This window comes from Lentinula edodes (assembly GCF_021015755.1).
Source record: "Lentinula edodes strain Le(Bin) 0899 ss11 chromosome Unknown C8R40scaffold_21, whole genome shotgun sequence".
In the NCBI taxonomy this organism is placed as follows: domain Eukaryota; kingdom Fungi; phylum Basidiomycota; class Agaricomycetes; order Agaricales; family Omphalotaceae; genus Lentinula; species Lentinula edodes.
In genome coordinates, this window is record NW_025764327.1 from 595,508 (window position 1) to 612,459 (window position 16,952).

The 16,952-nt window shown below is 46.3% G+C and overlaps 6 protein-coding genes across 6 annotated transcripts; 4 read left to right on the forward strand and 2 right to left on the reverse strand.

The window, feature by feature from the left end:
• The first annotated feature begins 1,653 nt into the window (after positions 1–1,653).
• Positions 1,654–3,523, forward strand: C8R40DRAFT_323308 (uncharacterized protein). Its single transcript, XM_046234704.1, has 2 exons — positions 1,654–1,900; positions 1,955–3,523. The coding sequence occupies exons 1-2, from the start codon at positions 1,868–1,870 to the stop codon at positions 3,173–3,175; spliced, it is 1,254 nt and encodes a 417-aa protein (XP_046085574.1). The 5' UTR covers positions 1,654–1,867; the 3' UTR covers positions 3,176–3,523.
• On the forward strand, positions 3,523–5,666 carry C8R40DRAFT_323340 (uncharacterized protein). Its single transcript, XM_046234705.1, has one exon. The coding sequence runs from the start codon at positions 3,871–3,873 to the stop codon at positions 5,560–5,562; it is 1,692 nt and encodes a 563-aa protein (XP_046085575.1). The 5' UTR covers positions 3,523–3,870; the 3' UTR covers positions 5,563–5,666.
• A 46-nt stretch (positions 5,667–5,712) lies between these two features.
• On the reverse strand, positions 5,713–9,978 carry C8R40DRAFT_1109128 (ARM repeat-containing protein). Its single transcript, XM_046228285.1, has 19 exons — positions 9,791–9,978; positions 9,675–9,736; positions 9,527–9,613; positions 9,402–9,473; positions 9,130–9,351; positions 8,853–9,080; positions 8,489–8,797; positions 8,338–8,436; positions 8,180–8,286; positions 7,970–8,124; positions 7,755–7,917; positions 7,477–7,697; positions 7,139–7,419; positions 6,818–7,090; positions 6,494–6,755; positions 6,392–6,421; positions 6,167–6,303; positions 5,948–6,112; positions 5,713–5,893 (listed from the first exon to the last, which is right to left on the reverse strand). The coding sequence occupies exons 1-19, from the start codon at positions 9,897–9,899 to the stop codon at positions 5,771–5,773; spliced, it is 3,105 nt and encodes a 1,034-aa protein (XP_046085576.1). The 5' UTR covers positions 9,900–9,978; the 3' UTR covers positions 5,713–5,770.
• A 471-nt stretch (positions 9,979–10,449) lies between these two features.
• On the forward strand, positions 10,450–11,537 carry C8R40DRAFT_1171582 (uncharacterized protein; the record flags this gene model as incomplete). The annotated part of the gene is made up of 4 exons (XM_046231726.1): positions 10,450–10,723; positions 10,773–10,984; positions 11,034–11,096; positions 11,151–11,537. The coding sequence occupies 4 exons, from the start codon at positions 10,450–10,452 to the stop codon at positions 11,535–11,537; spliced, it is 936 nt and encodes a 311-aa protein (XP_046085577.1).
• Positions 11,538–11,877: 340 nt separating this feature from the next.
• Positions 11,878–14,276, reverse strand: C8R40DRAFT_1171583 (uncharacterized protein; the record flags this gene model as incomplete). Its single annotated transcript, XM_046231727.1, has 12 exons — positions 11,878–11,961; positions 12,011–12,378; positions 12,430–12,499; positions 12,553–12,974; positions 13,029–13,205; positions 13,276–13,474; positions 13,529–13,635; positions 13,691–13,761; positions 13,817–13,903; positions 13,952–14,001; positions 14,068–14,099; positions 14,153–14,276. The coding sequence occupies 12 exons, from the start codon at positions 14,274–14,276 to the stop codon at positions 11,878–11,880; spliced, it is 1,791 nt and encodes a 596-aa protein (XP_046085578.1).
• A 499-nt stretch (positions 14,277–14,775) lies between these two features.
• On the forward strand, positions 14,776–16,907 carry C8R40DRAFT_1171584 (cytochrome P450; the record flags this gene model as incomplete). Its single annotated transcript, XM_046231728.1, has 11 exons — positions 14,776–15,010; positions 15,064–15,175; positions 15,224–15,303; positions 15,363–15,489; positions 15,546–15,676; positions 15,730–15,824; positions 15,914–16,028; positions 16,086–16,099; positions 16,152–16,569; positions 16,632–16,764; positions 16,817–16,907. The coding sequence occupies 11 exons, from the start codon at positions 14,776–14,778 to the stop codon at positions 16,905–16,907; spliced, it is 1,551 nt and encodes a 516-aa protein (XP_046085579.1).
• Positions 16,908–16,952: the final 45 nt, after the last annotated feature.

The window sequence follows — 16,952 nt, forward strand, 5'->3', positions numbered from 1 at the left end:
AGTTCAGGCCGTGGATGCCTCTCCTCAAAAGCGTTAGAAGAGATTTGCGTCGCCGGAAGTTAGGTAAGTCCTAAATTCTGAGACTATCATATATACCACTCTCACGACATATTCATAGTTCCGCAGTGTTGACGGCCATATAGACTGGTATTCACCTACGACGATGATGTCGGGGACCGACTATCCAATGAAAGCAATAAAACTGTGTCGTAAACAATAGGAAGATCTTAGCAAGAGTTCGGAAAGTGCAAGAATATAGATGGTGTCGATTTTTTTTTTGAGTGACTTCAATGAGCTTCAATGCTGGATTGAGATAAGGCGGATTAACCCCCTTTTCTAGGACGATTGAAGGTATACACGGCTTCGGGATCGATAAATGCTAGGCACTGTAGAAGGTGGACTATTCTCTTGGAAAACTGGCCAACGTACGATCTAAGGTGACGCATTCGGGGGCGTCGTGACATGAAGCCATTCCAATTGGTGGACTCTGCTTTGTAGTTGCCTGTTATCGACTCGAGCCAATCATGGGTTCGTGGCCATATGGTATGGGCGACGTTAGGAAAGCAAATAAATCAAACATGTTGCAAGGATACGGGATGAGCATTGCCAGGCGACCCGCGACTCGGAATATAAATGTATTGATGGCAGATGATTGCGAGGTGGAAGTGAACCTTGGGTGCCTTGAGGCGTTGGAGCATTGGAAATGACAAAAAGACCACCAGGGGCTCCGGGTACTAACGGCGCAGTGCATCCAAGGAAAACGACCTGTATCCGACACAATCGTCCTTTTAATCGATAGCCAGAGCGAAGATTGTGAGATAAAGCAGTCAATCAGATGTATTCCGGCATCCGCCTTGTATAGTTCACCGACAAGTGTGCGTCCAGTGAACACCAAAAGAAGTAGTGTCCATTCGACTTTAGGCCATCCGAAATTTGATTTCTCTTCGCGAAAGCATACAGCTGTCAGTTCTCAAAGCATAGGATGATAGCAAGGAAAAACAGTACCCAACCACCCATCCATGATCGCACTTTGGCATGGTGATCACAATCATGATCCCCTATTTAAGTCGTGATTTACGTGAAATCCTCAAGGTAAATGCCCCAGGAAATTAAAAAGCAAGGTGAGGTTGTTGCAGAAAAAGGTGTTGTGTAATTAGCCGGACTGAAAGAAGGTTTCTTTCAATTTGTATGGATGCCCAATTCTTCTGAGAGCCAAATAAAGATAGAAGAAGGAAATTGAGGCTGGGTGAACGGAGACAAGGGTGTTTGAGCTGGCTATAGCAAGAGTTTTGCGGCGGAAACGGAGCATTCCGTGGCCTGGTGTGCTGTACATATCTGTACACAACGGCCACGTACAATGGAGTCCGTTCTGTACGCCCATGTTGTCGCACCTTTCTTACCTTCGTTTATTTCTCGTAAACTTACACGTCGAGGCGATACCTATAGTATTAGCTCCGGTTTCAGTAGACAATCTACCGAAACCTATCTTCCGGTACAGATCCTGTATAGCCGTAATATTATACTGACACAGAGAATGACTTGCTGTATATGTCGAAAACTGTTTGTGTTTCTTTGAAACTGCTGGAAATGAAGAGAGCAAAGAGTCAACTTGTCACGCCGAGGAATCCAAGGAAGAGAACGGGAAGGAAAGACCCGAGATAATGGGTTTCCCACGATCACTGCAAAAAGGCGGCGACTTTTCTTTGTTTCGAGAGTAAATCTCAAATCGGGTGCGCATATACAAAATGAGTCTTGTCAACGCAATACGCATACCCTATAAATACGGCTCACAGTTTATGAACATGACCCCGCCTTGTCCCGGTGAAGCTCAGCGGTTGAGCTTTCAGCTTCTTCATCCACTACCACCATGGGTTTCTTTCGTTTCTTTGATTTGTCCCAGGTACGCCTCCTCGTAGTTGTCGCTTTGCCCTCTCGCTTAACGTTAGCATTGAAGCCTCAGCTCAACTCCGAATTTGATATTTCCTTTGATTTAACGATTCCACAAACGCCACTATCAAAACCTACTCTTTCTATCACTGAACAATGCAAGCCCTCACGAATTCCTCTTGAACTCATCATGATGATCATGGAGGCCGCGTACGACGAGGAAGACATTGAATCAAACAAAAGCTTGCTCAGGTCGCTGGCGCTTGTATGCAGAGATTGGTCATTGTCTGCTCAAATGCTACTCTTTCGTCACATCTCTCTCGATTCCGAATCACACTATCGCTCATTCGCATTCGCGACTGATAGGTCCTCAGAGCGAGGTCGCGTACTTGGGAATGCTGTTTACAGTATGCGTGCATCTTTGGATCCTAATCAACCTGGTCATCTTTCCCAGCTAAACTTCGCCGAGGCCGTTACCCGCTGCCAAAATCTGCACGAGTTGAGTATCGGCTTGTACGGATGTGTACCTCCTGGGGATGACGTCGTAGGTTCCCCCGATACCTTGCGTATGCGGCGACCTGCACCTTCATTTGACGAGGATGCCATCGCTCTTCTTAGAACCGGGCCAAGCATTACCACCCTTCGTTTCAGCAATTGGTCAGAGAACCGCCAGTCTATTACGCAGTTGCTCAGTGTATGGACCTCGTTGAAATCTCTCGTTATCAGTGGCACTCCGCCTGAGCTTCCTTCTCCAATATCTGCACCTTTTCCTTGTGCTCTTGGGAAACTCCGAATGAACTTCCAAACTTCGCCATCCGTCGATTTCTTGCGTTGGCTTTTACACAATTCCGGCGATACCCTCCGTGCTCTCGAATTCGAACGGGAACCTTCCACAGCCGTCCTTCACCATCTCATCCACTCACATCATCACACGCTTACCTCCCTTTCCCTGCCGTCCTGTTCTCGTGCCACAGCACGTGTATTGGACAAGTGCACGAGCCTGCGCAATATTTTTGTGGAAGATGCGATTTCTTTTCCTGTGGCGTTGAAGAAACTTTCGCCTCGTGTTGAGCACATAGGGTTTGGTTTGAACAAGGAGACCTCGATGCAGACTGTCTTAGAGGCGGTGAAAACAAATGAATTCCTCCAGTTTGTGACTGTCAACCTCCGGAATGGAGGTAAGGTTCATCGACAGCTACCTTCTCTCAAGATGACATGCGCTCTTCGTGGAATTCGTTTGAGAATCACTGATGACGTTCGAGTCTCCCGCGGCATCGTTGTACGTTAATTTCTATCCCTCATGGCCGTCCAAGCTTTGGCATTGACATCTGGACTTTTTCTCTCTAATCAGCGAGGCGAATACATGCCGTAGAGGATTGCACGATTCTTGAACACGCTCTTTTCCTATAACGATTTAGTCATGTCCGTCATGCATCCGCGACCTAGCCGCTAGAAAATTTCTACTGTATCATAATTCCCGCCACAACCAGTCATCGCCCCGTCTTCCAGAGAGGCTGTCGTTGATGACTTTTACAATCATGACATCGACACGTTTCTCACTGTTGTATCATACACATTGGACTTACCATCACTGTTTTCGAACTTTTGCCCTTTCCATCTCATTTCATATATCGACCCTCATCCATCCCCTGACTCTTCTAGTTTCATCTCAGCCTGTACAAATCTTGATTAAACTATCGCATTACTATTGCCTAAGTATTCATATACATTTCTCATTATTTATCCTAGTACCTCTTGCCGAGACATACCTATCTCCCATGGATTGTTCGACTTTCTATCCTCTATGTACATCCAGTTATTTTGTGACTTGATGAATAAACCAGCGTTGATCAATCATCAAATGTTGACAACGTTGAAGGCGAAGTCCGAAGCACGGCCAAATCCTAGCCAAAGATTTGCACTGCCCCAGTATTAAGCGCCCACCAACGATCTTGTTGCTTTCCTGTCATTTCCTGGTCAACTATGTCTTCCCTGTCGTCTGTCGTCTCGGATCTTGTTCGAGCATCTATGGGCTCCTCTGTTGCTCCAACAGTCACTGATGAAGAACTCGACAAACATGTTCGGGAGCTCTTGATTCGGGACGCGAAGAAAAGAGCTGAGCGTTATGGCCAGCAAGGCATTCGAGCCTATCTCGCCAGTGGGCTGTACGTCCTTTCGTTTCCATCACTTTCTGGACAAGCTTTAACGTCGGCATCATTCAGGTCAGATAGCAATGCCCCCAAAGCAAACAAACGATTTCTGTCTTCTGTCATTCGAAGTACAGATGAACATAACAAGACTATACTTAGAGCTCAGGCTCTTTCCGCGGAAGAAATAAAGCGAGAAAGGAGGGAACAGGAAATGAAAGAACGGCGTGCTCGGGCAGAAGAGGCGGTAAGGGCCGAAAAGCTAAGACGTTCAGGTTCCAGCGCAAGTCGTCGAAGGGCTGGTGATTCTGAAGCATGGGATAGGTGGGATGGAACTACCTCGGATAGAAAGAGGAAGAGACGGAACTGGGAAACATGGACTGGCGAGGAAGATGAAGAGGAACGCCACAGAAGCCGCAGGAGAACAAGCCATCGTTCTAGGTCCAGGTCGCTAAACAATAACAAGGAGAGCCATAGTCATCGACGTTCTTCCAGACGATCACGCTCACGCGATGATCGTGCAAGCTCGTCAAAAATACAAAAACGTCGCAGTCGGTCTCCTCGCAATTCACATCACAAGAGCAGTGGCGAGACCCATTCTTCTAGACGGAACAAAAAAGAAAGTTATCGCCGTGACTCCCGTTCTGTCAGCCCATCGTCCTCGCGTGAGTCTGACAGAGAGGATTATAGTCATCGCCAGAGCAAGCACAAAAAAGACACCAAGGATGAGAGCAAACCGAAAAGGCGGTACGCACTTTCATCTTCGGATGAAGAAGATGCACCTAGGAGACGGAGTCGTTCTCTTACAGTCCAATCTGATCTTGGCAGTGCTTATGCATACTCTTCTAGCAGCCGATACCACTCTCCCGAACCACCAGTCCCATCCTCTAGCAGCACCACCCTCAATCGTGAATCTGAGCTACGTAAAAAACTACAGTCGAAATATCCTGCACAAGATACATCCCACTCGCGCGAAGAAGAGCGGGTGAAGGAGGAGAGCGCTACAACTGGGTCATCTCAAAGGAATTCACGCAGTCGACATTCACGTTCGCCCGACCCTAAACCTAAGCGTCGAAAAGCCTCTCGCTCCTCTCGCTCATCGCAAATGTCTATTTCACGTTCTCCAACTCCAGGACCAGAACAACCTGGTCCTGCTCTCCCTTCCAAAATGGACAAGTACTTTGATGAGAGTTACGACCCTCGGCTAGACGTCGCCCCTCTATCAGCAGCGCCAAAAGTTCCGGCAACTGGCCTTATTGATTCTGCCGAGTTTGAAGGATGGGATACTATGCTTGATTTGATACGTATAAGGAGGGAAGACAAGGCTGAGAAGAAGAGATTAGAACGGATGGGGCTGAGCAAGGACGAAGTCAGAAAAACTATGTTTGGAGATCCCAATGCAGTAGGAACTGCCAGTGGCGGTAGTGTGAGCGACAGATGGGCTGGCGAGGGAGTTAGCGCAATGAACATTCAGTACAATAAACGGGGCTCAGTTCGTGAATGGGACATGGGCAAAGAAAGTTTCTAGACTTAGAGCTTAGATGCTTGACGCCGCGATACCATCCTACTATCGTACACTATTTATCGGGACTTTGCACTACCAAACCTGCTATTGCTAGCGGATCTGTCACTATAGATGTAATTTTGTACTTGAATTGCAGCCTAAGATTGAAAGTATGTGTAGTATTTTCAAGCATAATCTGAATCGTCGTAGGGAAATAATGTACAGTGGACTTTCAAGAATGTTCCACGATCCGGCGCACTACTAATGTTTCCTCGGCAGATAATTGATCCACTACGCTCGAGAAATGGTTTGTATTGCGAGCGGCGCATTCCCGAAGGAAAGATACGAGATGCCCCTGGATCGGTAGTTAGTACAGACGAAAGAATCTTAAACCCAAGCTAATCCATACCTGCATATCTATCTGTGAGATGGGATCACCTTTCAAGTCTTCATCATCACTATCATCTAGGATATCGTCATTATCGAAAGCCATCCCCTTGGGTCCAATGAGTTCGGACAGGAACTCGAATTCGCTATCCTTTGTGACGTCTCCGGCATCGGCCCAATTATCATCCTATGTAATAATGTATTATTTGACTGTGTGTTCAAGTATGGGGAGGTTGCTTACACCATCATCAGAATCTACATCGTCAGCAAAGTCTTGCGTGTTACCCATCGTAGCGGGCTCTCCCCCAGATTGGACCTCATGGAGTAGGATTTTGATGGCTTTGACAGGGAATGAGACAGAGGTGAATTCAATCGGAGCTATCAAAAAGAGAGAGAAATGCAACAGCAGTTAGTGAGATCCTGTCCAGTCGATAATCAAAAGTGAATAGCACTAAGCCGTGCGTACTGGTCCTAGTTCGTGAGCGTGTCATAATGACTAGCACAAAAACGAAGGAGATATGATTCAGATAACAGAATGCACGGAAAGAAACGTATCCCGGACGCTCACCATTTGTGGTTTCTGACTTGAGAATGATATCCCCCTTGACCATCAAAGCTTGTAAGCTAGGCCTTTCGGATGCAAAGAGGGCCGTCAATGCCATAGTACTACTACGTGATGGCCAGAACCCTTGAAAGGTCTCTGCATTTTCACACCATGTTTGAATGAGCACATCAAGCCCAGTACGGCCTTGGATGTTCATCTCTTCAAGCAATGCAAGTACCGTATCACGTTGGTTATTTATCAAGAATGCAAAAGGTACCACAAGACTCTGGACGACAGTAATTCTATCAACGCAGGGTCAATTTATAGCATAAGACGAGTAGTACTTACCTGCACAAATGTGGCAGTCTTTGCGGTCAACATACGTGTGACCATAGCGTGCAGAAGCTCCGGCAAGACGGGAAGGACCGACTCTCCAGCCCGGCGGAGAAGGTGTATGATGAGCTCTCCGATTGTCAGTCCCGCAGACTCGTCCTCAGCCTGTAAGATCCTGGCAACCAATCGTAAAACATGCTCAAGTCCACTCTGGCCCGATGCATCTCTCCACGCTAACAATTGACCACAGTCCTTGCGGACAATCAAAGTCAAGCAAGTGATACCGTTCTACAAACAGTTGATCAGTAAATAGCATGTATTGTTCAAGCTACAAACCTGGAGCACATCTCTATCCTCGACATCACTCAAACATTTGAAGAGACTCGGTGCCAAATGGGGGAAAAAACCTTCACCCAAGCCGTTGGTTGAAGCTTTGACCAAGCTGCTGACAAGTTCAATAGCCGAACCAGCAACATAAGATTGGTCGGCGGTCGCCACGGAAATTGAATTACACAGAAGCGGTAAAGCCTGTTTGACTACAGTTGCGTAAATGCCTGGAACATCCGACGCTGCAAGGGAGTTTATGATGTCTGGGAAAATGGACAGGAAAATAGGATCTGCATAAAGAGGGGCACTATGAAACTTAGATCAAGTCCCTCAATGTAGAACCGTACCTTTGTTGTTTTTCGTCCAGACATCAATGACTGCAACCACGAGCGAGTTAGCCAGCTCTTGTGTCATCCATTTGCCTTTGTCGACCTCGAGCACGACGGATAGAGTCTCCAAAACGAGTGATAATGTGTCCTCAGAAGTGACTGCAAGAAAAGGTCCAAGGTCTTTAGCTATTCGTGGAATGAACGGCGAAAGGGCATTGTCATCTGAGCCGACACAGAAACTGAGAAAAGGAGACTGTTAATATATATGATCCGGAGCAAGGTGCGCATGCGCATACTTTTGAACAGCTTTCACAGCGGACACCTTGATAGGAATACTGGCATCATTTGCCTCGATCACATGTATTGCGGCGTCAAGATATTGGCCCGCGAGTTGCACCGGAAGTAATTTGGCGTACTGGCTTGCGAATACAAATCCTCTTCCCTGCAGGAAAGGGAATTCTATAATCGCAGTGAGTAATTTTTTGTGACCATTTAGCAACAATTAGCTCACTAGATTGACCAAGAATTGTAGGGATCACATTGGTGAGTAACGATTCGATATCAATGGGTCTATTTCGACCAGATTCCTGTTCATCATCAATGCATTCTTGAATGGTCTCGGCTTGTGAACCAACAGCAGTCAAAGCAGCCTCTAGGGGCCTCCACCTAGATTCCATGAGTTTTTCCGGCGGTATAAGTCGAAACACAGTGAAGAACAAACCAATCTTTTTTTCCGGAGGTGCGAGTCTGGTCAGAGGTAAGAACAACTTTCTGGATAACATTGTGGCAAGTTGCCGTCGTCTGGGCAGGGGTTCTGTCAAGCAGGCACTAAAGTAACAAGCTGTGTCATCCGGCAATTTCTCAAGAGAAACGACCTACTGTGAGCAAATCTAATCCTGCAACACGGACACTATAAGGCGCCAAGTCGTCGTCTTCTTGAGCGACAAAAGCGTTCGCGTTGTTCGCCCAGTTTTCTTCCTAAACGCAACTTAGAACGGAGCATACTGATAGTTATTATGTGGAATCATACGTCATCGTCAGTCATTTGAATATAGCTGAAGATTGCGGAGATTAAAGAAACAGCATTGTCGCCAGTAAACCATTCCTTAACTCTACCAGCACGAACAACAGAGCTTACGAAGTCCATGATAGAAGTGATGAGTTGAGGGAGCTCGATAGTCTCATCCTCAGAAGAGGAAGGCACACTCTCAGTCGAAGCTAAATAATATCGGTCAAATGTTGTGTATAGAGTGTTGAGATGAACGAGAGAGGCGGGCACGAGTTCCGGTAGGTAAGGAGCAATAGACCGAGGGAACGAAGTGTGAATAGTGTCTAGAGCCTAAAAATCAAATCAGGTGCGAGGATAATCATAAACAAACAGCAGTTCTACACACTTTGAAAATCTGTATCCTGACTGCCAGGCCTTCCCAGTTACTGCCTTCAGCAACGTCTTTCGAGGGATCCATATTGAGTAAGACTTTGAAAGCTTCCAGCCAAACAGGGAGAACAGTGGATATGGCTTCCTTAACCGGCTGAGGATGTTGTTCTTTGACCATAAACAGTGAAATCACGCATTGTCGGAAGACAGATACCGTTCTTGAGCGAGTAAGAGGTGTCTGTGTCTGAGAGCTACATTAGTTTGATGGTTTTTCTCGTGTACAGCCGCAGTACCTCGGTGGATCCAAGAATGGATAGAAGGACAGGTAGGAGGTCACGAAGGACAGGGAGAATCTGATCCTCCGTTAAATCGGACTTGATGAATTCGGTAAAAACTTGCATAGCTCCATGCACTGATTCCGGAGAGTTGGAAGAAAGGAGACTGATGAGCGATGTGAGGAGATCTGGATACTCGTCCGGCCAGTCGCAGTTCGCGATAGAGGAAAGGGTATGCGCCTGATATCTCATGAGTAAAAAGAAAGCAGATCTTGATTGTATAAACTCACAGAGAGAGATCGTATCTTTCGAGCGGGGTCTGACAATCCATGGAAAACTGCTTGTCGGATTTGATTCTTGATCTTCATGAGACGCGATATGAGCTGAGAGGCATATACACGAGAAGCAGAGATACCTCTGTTGAAGGCGCAGATCCTTTGAATGATTGAAAGTAAGGCGACCATCGTTCTCGAACAAATTTTCGTAAGACAATGCTCGCAGAGTGCTAGGATAGATGAAGACATCAAGACGCGTCATCCGGGATATAGATGCTAGTAACTCATCTGCCGCAGGTTTATGTTTGCGTCCTGAGCGGATACAAGTTGCGATAAGGCGAGACCGGTCTCTATCACATGGACTATTAGTAGTGTAAAAGCGACGTCTGCTGTGAACAACTCACCTGGAATTGCCATAAACTCCGCTAGTTTCAGTTCTGCAGCCATTCTGACATTAGGATTTGTGTCTAAAGTGCCTGCGAGGCATTCGGCAACGTTTGAAGGGGAAGGCATCGCGAAGGCAGAAAAGAGAACGCGGAGGAACCAAATAAACAAAACGCGACAGTGCCGTGATGATATATTTGATTGGCTCAGAACGTGGGTAGCCTCCACTCTCTTTGCCCTCTTTTCCTTTCATCTGCACATCCAGATTCGACCCACATATCGCATACACCTTACCTGTTTATCAAGATGACGGCGGTTACTTGTTTCCCAATGAAGTCTCAGCCAGCTAAGAATCGGAAAGACCGCCCAGTTTCATTCAGCTTCATTTTCATGTAATACAGCATACAAGGAATTTATCAATACTGAACATTTCAAGTCTGCTCAGGGATAAACTCGAGCTCAAACTCAAACAGGTAGCAAGACATCGATGATCTCGCCTTTTACGACCCGAACTCGCCACGGGCCTCCTGTTCGAACAAGTCTCATTTGCATAACTATATTATGATAATTACTCCTTTTTTCTAAACATCAAATCTCTATGCTTCTATTCACAACTTTCCACATGAAGGATGTCTTTCTCCGTTGTGTGGGTTTTATCAGTTTAACGATCACAACAACTATGCAGATATGGACATTTTCAACAACCAAACCTTTAACCAACCCTGCATATTCCATCAACTCCTTCTGGCAATACACCGCACTCTTTGTACAAGTCGTTCTTCAACTCCAGTGGCTTTTGCGTACCCGCCCGCATCAGGACGTTGAATTGGTGAAGCAGGATGCAGGAGTACCATTAAAATCTTCAGCACCGACGATGGAGGTTTATCACCCGAATCAAGTCTGGATCCTCTCAAATTACATCCCGTATTATCTTTTCAATAACGCTTGCCTATGTGAGTTTTGCGCGCCATCTCGCTGATTTCGCTGAATCGCTCCATTCAGGTGTTTGGGCGATATCTTATCCCAATCATGTTTCATTGGCACAATTGTCCCTCTTTGCTGCAATTATTTTACAGCTCCGCGTTATTCTTTCCATGTTTGGTAATGCAAACCGAAGGCCGACCACTACAGCACCTGGTATGGCCATCTTAGTCTCGAAGATATCTTTGGGCATGTCTGTCATGTTGTTCTGGAGAACATGGAGTCTTGTCGATGTTGGTTCTCCATTTGTTATGCCCGACAAAATACTGATGTTGCGTCAAGTACCCTGCGATCTCGCCCACGTTTGAACAGCAGGTGCATTCTGGCATTGTACTTGTGCTTTTGGTACGTGCATCTAATACAACATGCGGAATATTCAAGTAAAGGTTTTATCATTAGACCACGGCTTCCGGTCCCGATCCTACTACCGGCTTAACTTGCATATACGTTCTACTTTCTCTTTACTTTGGCGACTACCAGAACCACGTTTGGCACAGCTTCTTCCTCGTCGAAATCGTCATTTTATCCGTTCTTCTCGTCATAGATTCTGTTATAAACAGATCAGTTTCAAATACGGACCCGCAAGTTATCCACAATCCTCAGTTGTTAGAAACAAATTTGCAAGTCCCTTTTCACGACACCGAAGAGCGTTTAACACTTTTTTCATTGCCTGAGACAGCCAATCCAAGTTCAGACGGAATTCCTCTGTTGCCGCTGCACACAGAACACATTACATTAGAGTCTGAACAGGGACATTTTTCTTCCCGCTCCTCTATTAGTTTGTAGCTTGATATTCGTTGTCCTGAAATACTGGAGTCTCTTTATGCTAATGTGGGCATGGGATTCAATTTGCATTTACCTATGTATACCATTTCTATCTCTTCCGGATGTTCTTGCATGTTTCTTACATGCACAATGTAAACTCGAATTTTCCATTGAAGTTTGCTTCGAAATCTTTACCCCCGTTATACTTGTCGCTCAATCGTAAAAGTAAGGGCATTTGGATTTATGTCAGTAGAAAGGTTCGAATTGATGGATATTACATCTCGTGTTGGAGTGGATGGCATAAATTATCTATTAAGTATGACTAGGAATGTCCAGATAGATTAAATAGTGTCCAAACAGTTTACTGGGAACCCTTGATGATATCCGACGCCCGCTCAGCCAAACAGTAAGTGGGTAGTTGAGTAGCACCCCCAGGAACGAAGGGCTTCAGAAAAAACAGTCAGTAAGGATAACCTGAAAACCTGTTGACTTACGTATACTGAGGCATCAACGACCCGTAAGCCATTCAACCCCTTAACACGCAGATCAGGATCGACAACGCCCCAGTCTGCGCCGTACGGAGACATTGAAGATGTAGCAACCAAGTGGGCACCGTTTTGAACGCCATTACGCATTAACTCATCCATGGCGGTGAAGTCCCCAGTTCCAACAGCTGAGATGACTTCGGCTAATCCATTTACAGGTGTTCCAAGGTAGCTTGTCCATGGTTCAGAAGAAAGAAAATTGAAACCAGTCAAGAGCGCCTGGCGCATCACCAAAACATCGTATTCTGAAGCAAAGTAATTGGGGTCGATCAATGGGGGCCCCAAGGGGTCTGAGGCATTCAGAGTTATACTTCCACCTAGAATATCGCGTGAATGCACCGCGCGAAAGTGAAGAAAGAAGGGCTTACGGGACAACGGGGACAAGACACCATATAGCATACTGAAGTATGTGCTGTTGGAAGTGCTGATATACCCGTCCTAGGATGAAAATGAGACCATGATCACATAGAAAATTCTCGAAGATAGCTTACGATGAACAACATCTCGAAATCGGCATCATTAGATCCAGCAACAGATTCGCTGTATTGTTGGTATATGCTTTGCACGGTTGGGTCTGAGTCGTTCATGCGCAACATTCCTGATAAATTGATAACTCCGTTCGCCATCCGTCCAGTCCTGGTCGCATTCCATTCAGAGAATGCTTCTGCCCGCGCGGTTTCGTTGTTGAGAAGCGGATCAAAGGTATCATTCGAGTTGACCTCCCAGCTAACATACATCACAGTCGTGTCTGACATGTTCTGTCCAACTGACGGAAGGTGGTGAATCGGTGTTATGTTCATAGACGACAAGGTGGCGTTATCACCGATTCCAGAACTCAAGAGGATATAAGGTGTGTTGATGGAACCCGCTGACATGATGACCTCCTGAGAAGCTTGAACTTCTAGGTTGGTTGCTTCGAAGATTCTTTATTAGTATATTTACAATGCTTAAATTAGATGGGTCTTACTGTTTCCTACGGCGTGGAACTCTACCGTGTCGATCTGGCTTCCGTTGGAAGCAAGAACGCGAGTAACGAAAGCGTTGACGACGACGTCAAGATTGGGGCGCGCAAGGTAATTATCGGCCAAGTAGGCGGTAGCAGCAGTGGTTCTGGTACCGTTGTGGATAGTGGAGACTTGCCATCCTACAATGGGGAAGACCACGAAGAGGATCATGTGTTAAACGTACAACCAAAAAATCCACCGGTCCCTTACCGAAACCTATTTCATTCCCAGAGTTTGAGTCTTGATTGTACGGAAAAGTGTCATTATTTAAAGTTTCAAGGACGAGAGAATCAAGGGTCTGAGAATATCCTGGCAAGCTAACGCCTAATGGTCCAGAAAATCCGTGGACTGACGGGTCGAACTGGCCAGTGATGTTGTGACCGTCAGAGGGTGGACCGAACGTTTCCAGCTACATAGAAATGTCAATTAAGAGACGGAAGTGCACGCCCTTGATATACGTTACCTTCTCGTAGTAAGTAAGCATACTCTCCCAAGCCCACCCAGAATCTCCACTCATATTGGCAAGTTTATCGAAGTCAGATGTTGCTGCACGATCATAAACCAACCCGTCTGAAAAATGTACATGAGTGCAAATAAGATATGGGAGGTATACAATGTTACGCACTGATAGCGCTTGATCCACCCAAGATATGACCTCGAGGGTAAGCGATACTCCGGTTGTTGGCCGACGATTGGCTAGTAAAAAGTATATTAATAAAGGAGCGCATAGAGAGTTCTTTGGGATACTAACGGCACTGTGGTATAGTTCCACTGGTAGGTCGAAGGAATTCCGAGCCAAAAATAAAACGGGACTTCAGTCTCGATTACTCCTTTGTGGCTACAGGAAAATCAGACAAGATATGACGCGCAGGGAAGACAAACACACAATGGCCCGGCTTCGAGAAGGAGCACAGAGACATTGCTATTCTCTGTGAGCTAAGAAAAAAAAAGTCGGGGTCGGCGCGTTGAAGATAACGATTCATGGAAAGTTTATCTTCCTACCCGATTGGCGACGACACTTCCAGCCACACCCCCTGGAACTTGATGTCAGACAACCAACGACCAACTGGAGATTGAGTGAACTGACCTCCGACGATGACATAGTCGTGCTTTGTACTAAGAGGGAGCGCGTCGAAGGTCGCATCGTAGACGACAGCGGCGCAAAGAGGCGCAAGAACCGTTAAAAAAGCTACAGAGGTCTTCTTCAACATGACTACAGCTAGACAGGGTTTCCCCTGGGCTGTTTATAAGGAATTTCCGGGCTTGATCTGCATGGCGATGTCGGTAGCGCAACATCTCTGTAACAGAACGGGAACCGAAGTTCAATATTCCAGGTTCATGAAACGGCGGCAAGCGCGTCTAGTGACCGTGTGATCTGCGGGATTGTGGCCAAAAATGGTTTTCTCTCCACCTTCTATGTTCACCTCTACGTCCGGATACTTCGCTTCTTATTTTACGCTCCGCATTCGTGCTTGACGCCTTGAGCCGACTGACTCAGAGATGTCCAGTCGTCTACAGCCTTCGCTTGTGCTTGTTTCTGCAATGTTATTTATCTCTGCGGCCGGACGGCCGTAACGCCCTGCGGCAATGACCCATTTAACTTTGACGGTCGTACTACCTCCTATGTACATGTTTGGAAATCTATAAACATGCAAGACGGCGACATTCACTCGGCTACTCATCGCACGCATACTCTCTATCCCGGAATCGATGACCCGCTTACCTACTTTCTCTCAAGTCCTTGAGAATGATGCATCAATCAGATTAGTGGCTGGGATTTCGCTCCTTACTGTCGCAGTCTCCCTACTTCTCAGTCGTACGCTTGGAGCTAGACGGCGCGGCTCTCTTCCTCCAGGACCACCCGGCTACCCAATCGTCGGAAATCTGTTCGATATCCCCACTGATGATAAATGGAAAGTTTATGCTCAAATGGCGCGCGACTTAGGTGCGTCGACAATGATTGTGCAATCCACACAACTCATTGAATTTTCGCTTTAGGCTCTGATATCATAAGCCTTCGTCTTCCAATTGGACCGTCATTGATCATTCTGAATTCTGCTGCATGTGCAGATGCGCTGTTTGTCAAACGTTCTGCGATATATTCGGATCGGTGCGTCCGTAATGTAGCAAAACGGCGAGTCACTTACTTTGATAATAGGCCCAGGATGGTGGTGCTACAAGAGCTTGTACAGGCAGGATGGAACTTGGCAATCATGCCCTACGGTGAAACATTCAAAGGTGCGGACTCTTCGACCTATTCTAAGCAATACTCCTAATCGACTTTTGCTCCTACTTAGCTGCACGCAAAGTATGGCATAAGCACATTGACGTACCATTTTGCCGACCGCATGCAGTGATGGCTGTAAACAGACTGCTTCAAGAGCTGTTACCATGCAAGAAAGACCATGACAAACTCATTCGCCTGTGAGTCAGCCGTAATATCGATGTTTCGTATTACGTAGACCGATTTTCTGGACTAGTGCAACAGGACGATTCATTCTGTCTTCTGGATATGGAATACAGGCTGAAAACTCCGAAGATCCATTTGTTTCGCTTTCCGAACGTTGGATCAAGACTATATCTCATGCCACTCAACGCGGAGGTTTCCTAGGTTAGTAATAATCATGAGTTGTTTGAAGTTGGTAACAACGCGTCTTTTTGTAGTGGATTCTTTCCCCATCCTCAAGATAGTGCCGAGTTGGTTTCCTGGAGCCGGGTTCCAGAAAAAAGCACAGGACATGAAAAAGCTCACAGAGGAAGTGCGTACAGTTGCTTTCAAGCATGTACAGAAACAAGTGGTAGGAGAATTTGTCATTTCTGAAAACTGGGTCATCGACCTTTCAAATAGGCCGATGGAACCGCCATTCGCTCTTATGCTTCGCGTTACCTTGAATCGAGTAAAGAGGAACAGACCCCAGAAGAAACCGATGCGGTATGCTCTATCATTGGGAACATGTATCTCGGTATGCGATTTTTTCATAAGTATCACCCCCAGTACAATGCTTAAACCTCACCCCTAGCTGGAGCGGACACAGTGAGACGATCCGTATTACCCGCTATAACCTCTTGGTTGACAACTTCCATAGACAGAACTCACGTTACGAAGCTTCATTCTAGCCATGGCTCTTCATCCCGAAATTCAGAAGAAAGGCCAAGAAGCTGTAGACAAAGCACTTGGTGGCACACGAATGCCGACATTGTCAGATTTCGGTACAATTCCATACGTAGACGCTATCATTAACGAAACATTACGATGGAAGCCAGCAGTCACCGTCACTATCCCTCACGGAGCGCTTCAGGACGACGTGTACGGTGACTATTTTATTCCCAAAGGCAGTATCGTCATCGCCAACATCGCTGCTATCCTTTCGGACGAGAAGGCATATGGTGCTAGGACAGATGAGTTTCGCCCAGAACGTTTTATGATGCCGGATGGGTTGTTGAATAAGAGTATGAACTCGAATCCTGCGTTTGGATATGGGAGGAGACAATGTACTGGTATGGGTGCGTGTCTTTCTTTACTGCGTAATTGCACAGAGTTGTTGATGCAAGTGTACATTCTACAGCTATGTCTAGAGAGTTGACTTGGATGACCGTGGCGTCGGTTCTTTGTTCCATCGATGTCGGTCGAGCCGTCGGTGCGGATGGCAAATTACTAAATCCAGCAACTGTTGAATACCTACCATCTGGGAGTTTGAAGTATGTTGAGTCGTTCACATACATTCCTGCATGACTGATCATTCTTGAATAGCTATCCCCCACCATTTGATTGTACTTTCACACCAAGATCGGAGACTGCAAGACATTGGATAGAAGAAGCTTCGAACCATGTTCATTATTAGGATTTATAGAGACGACATGTTGTACACGGGCTTCAGGGGCACGAA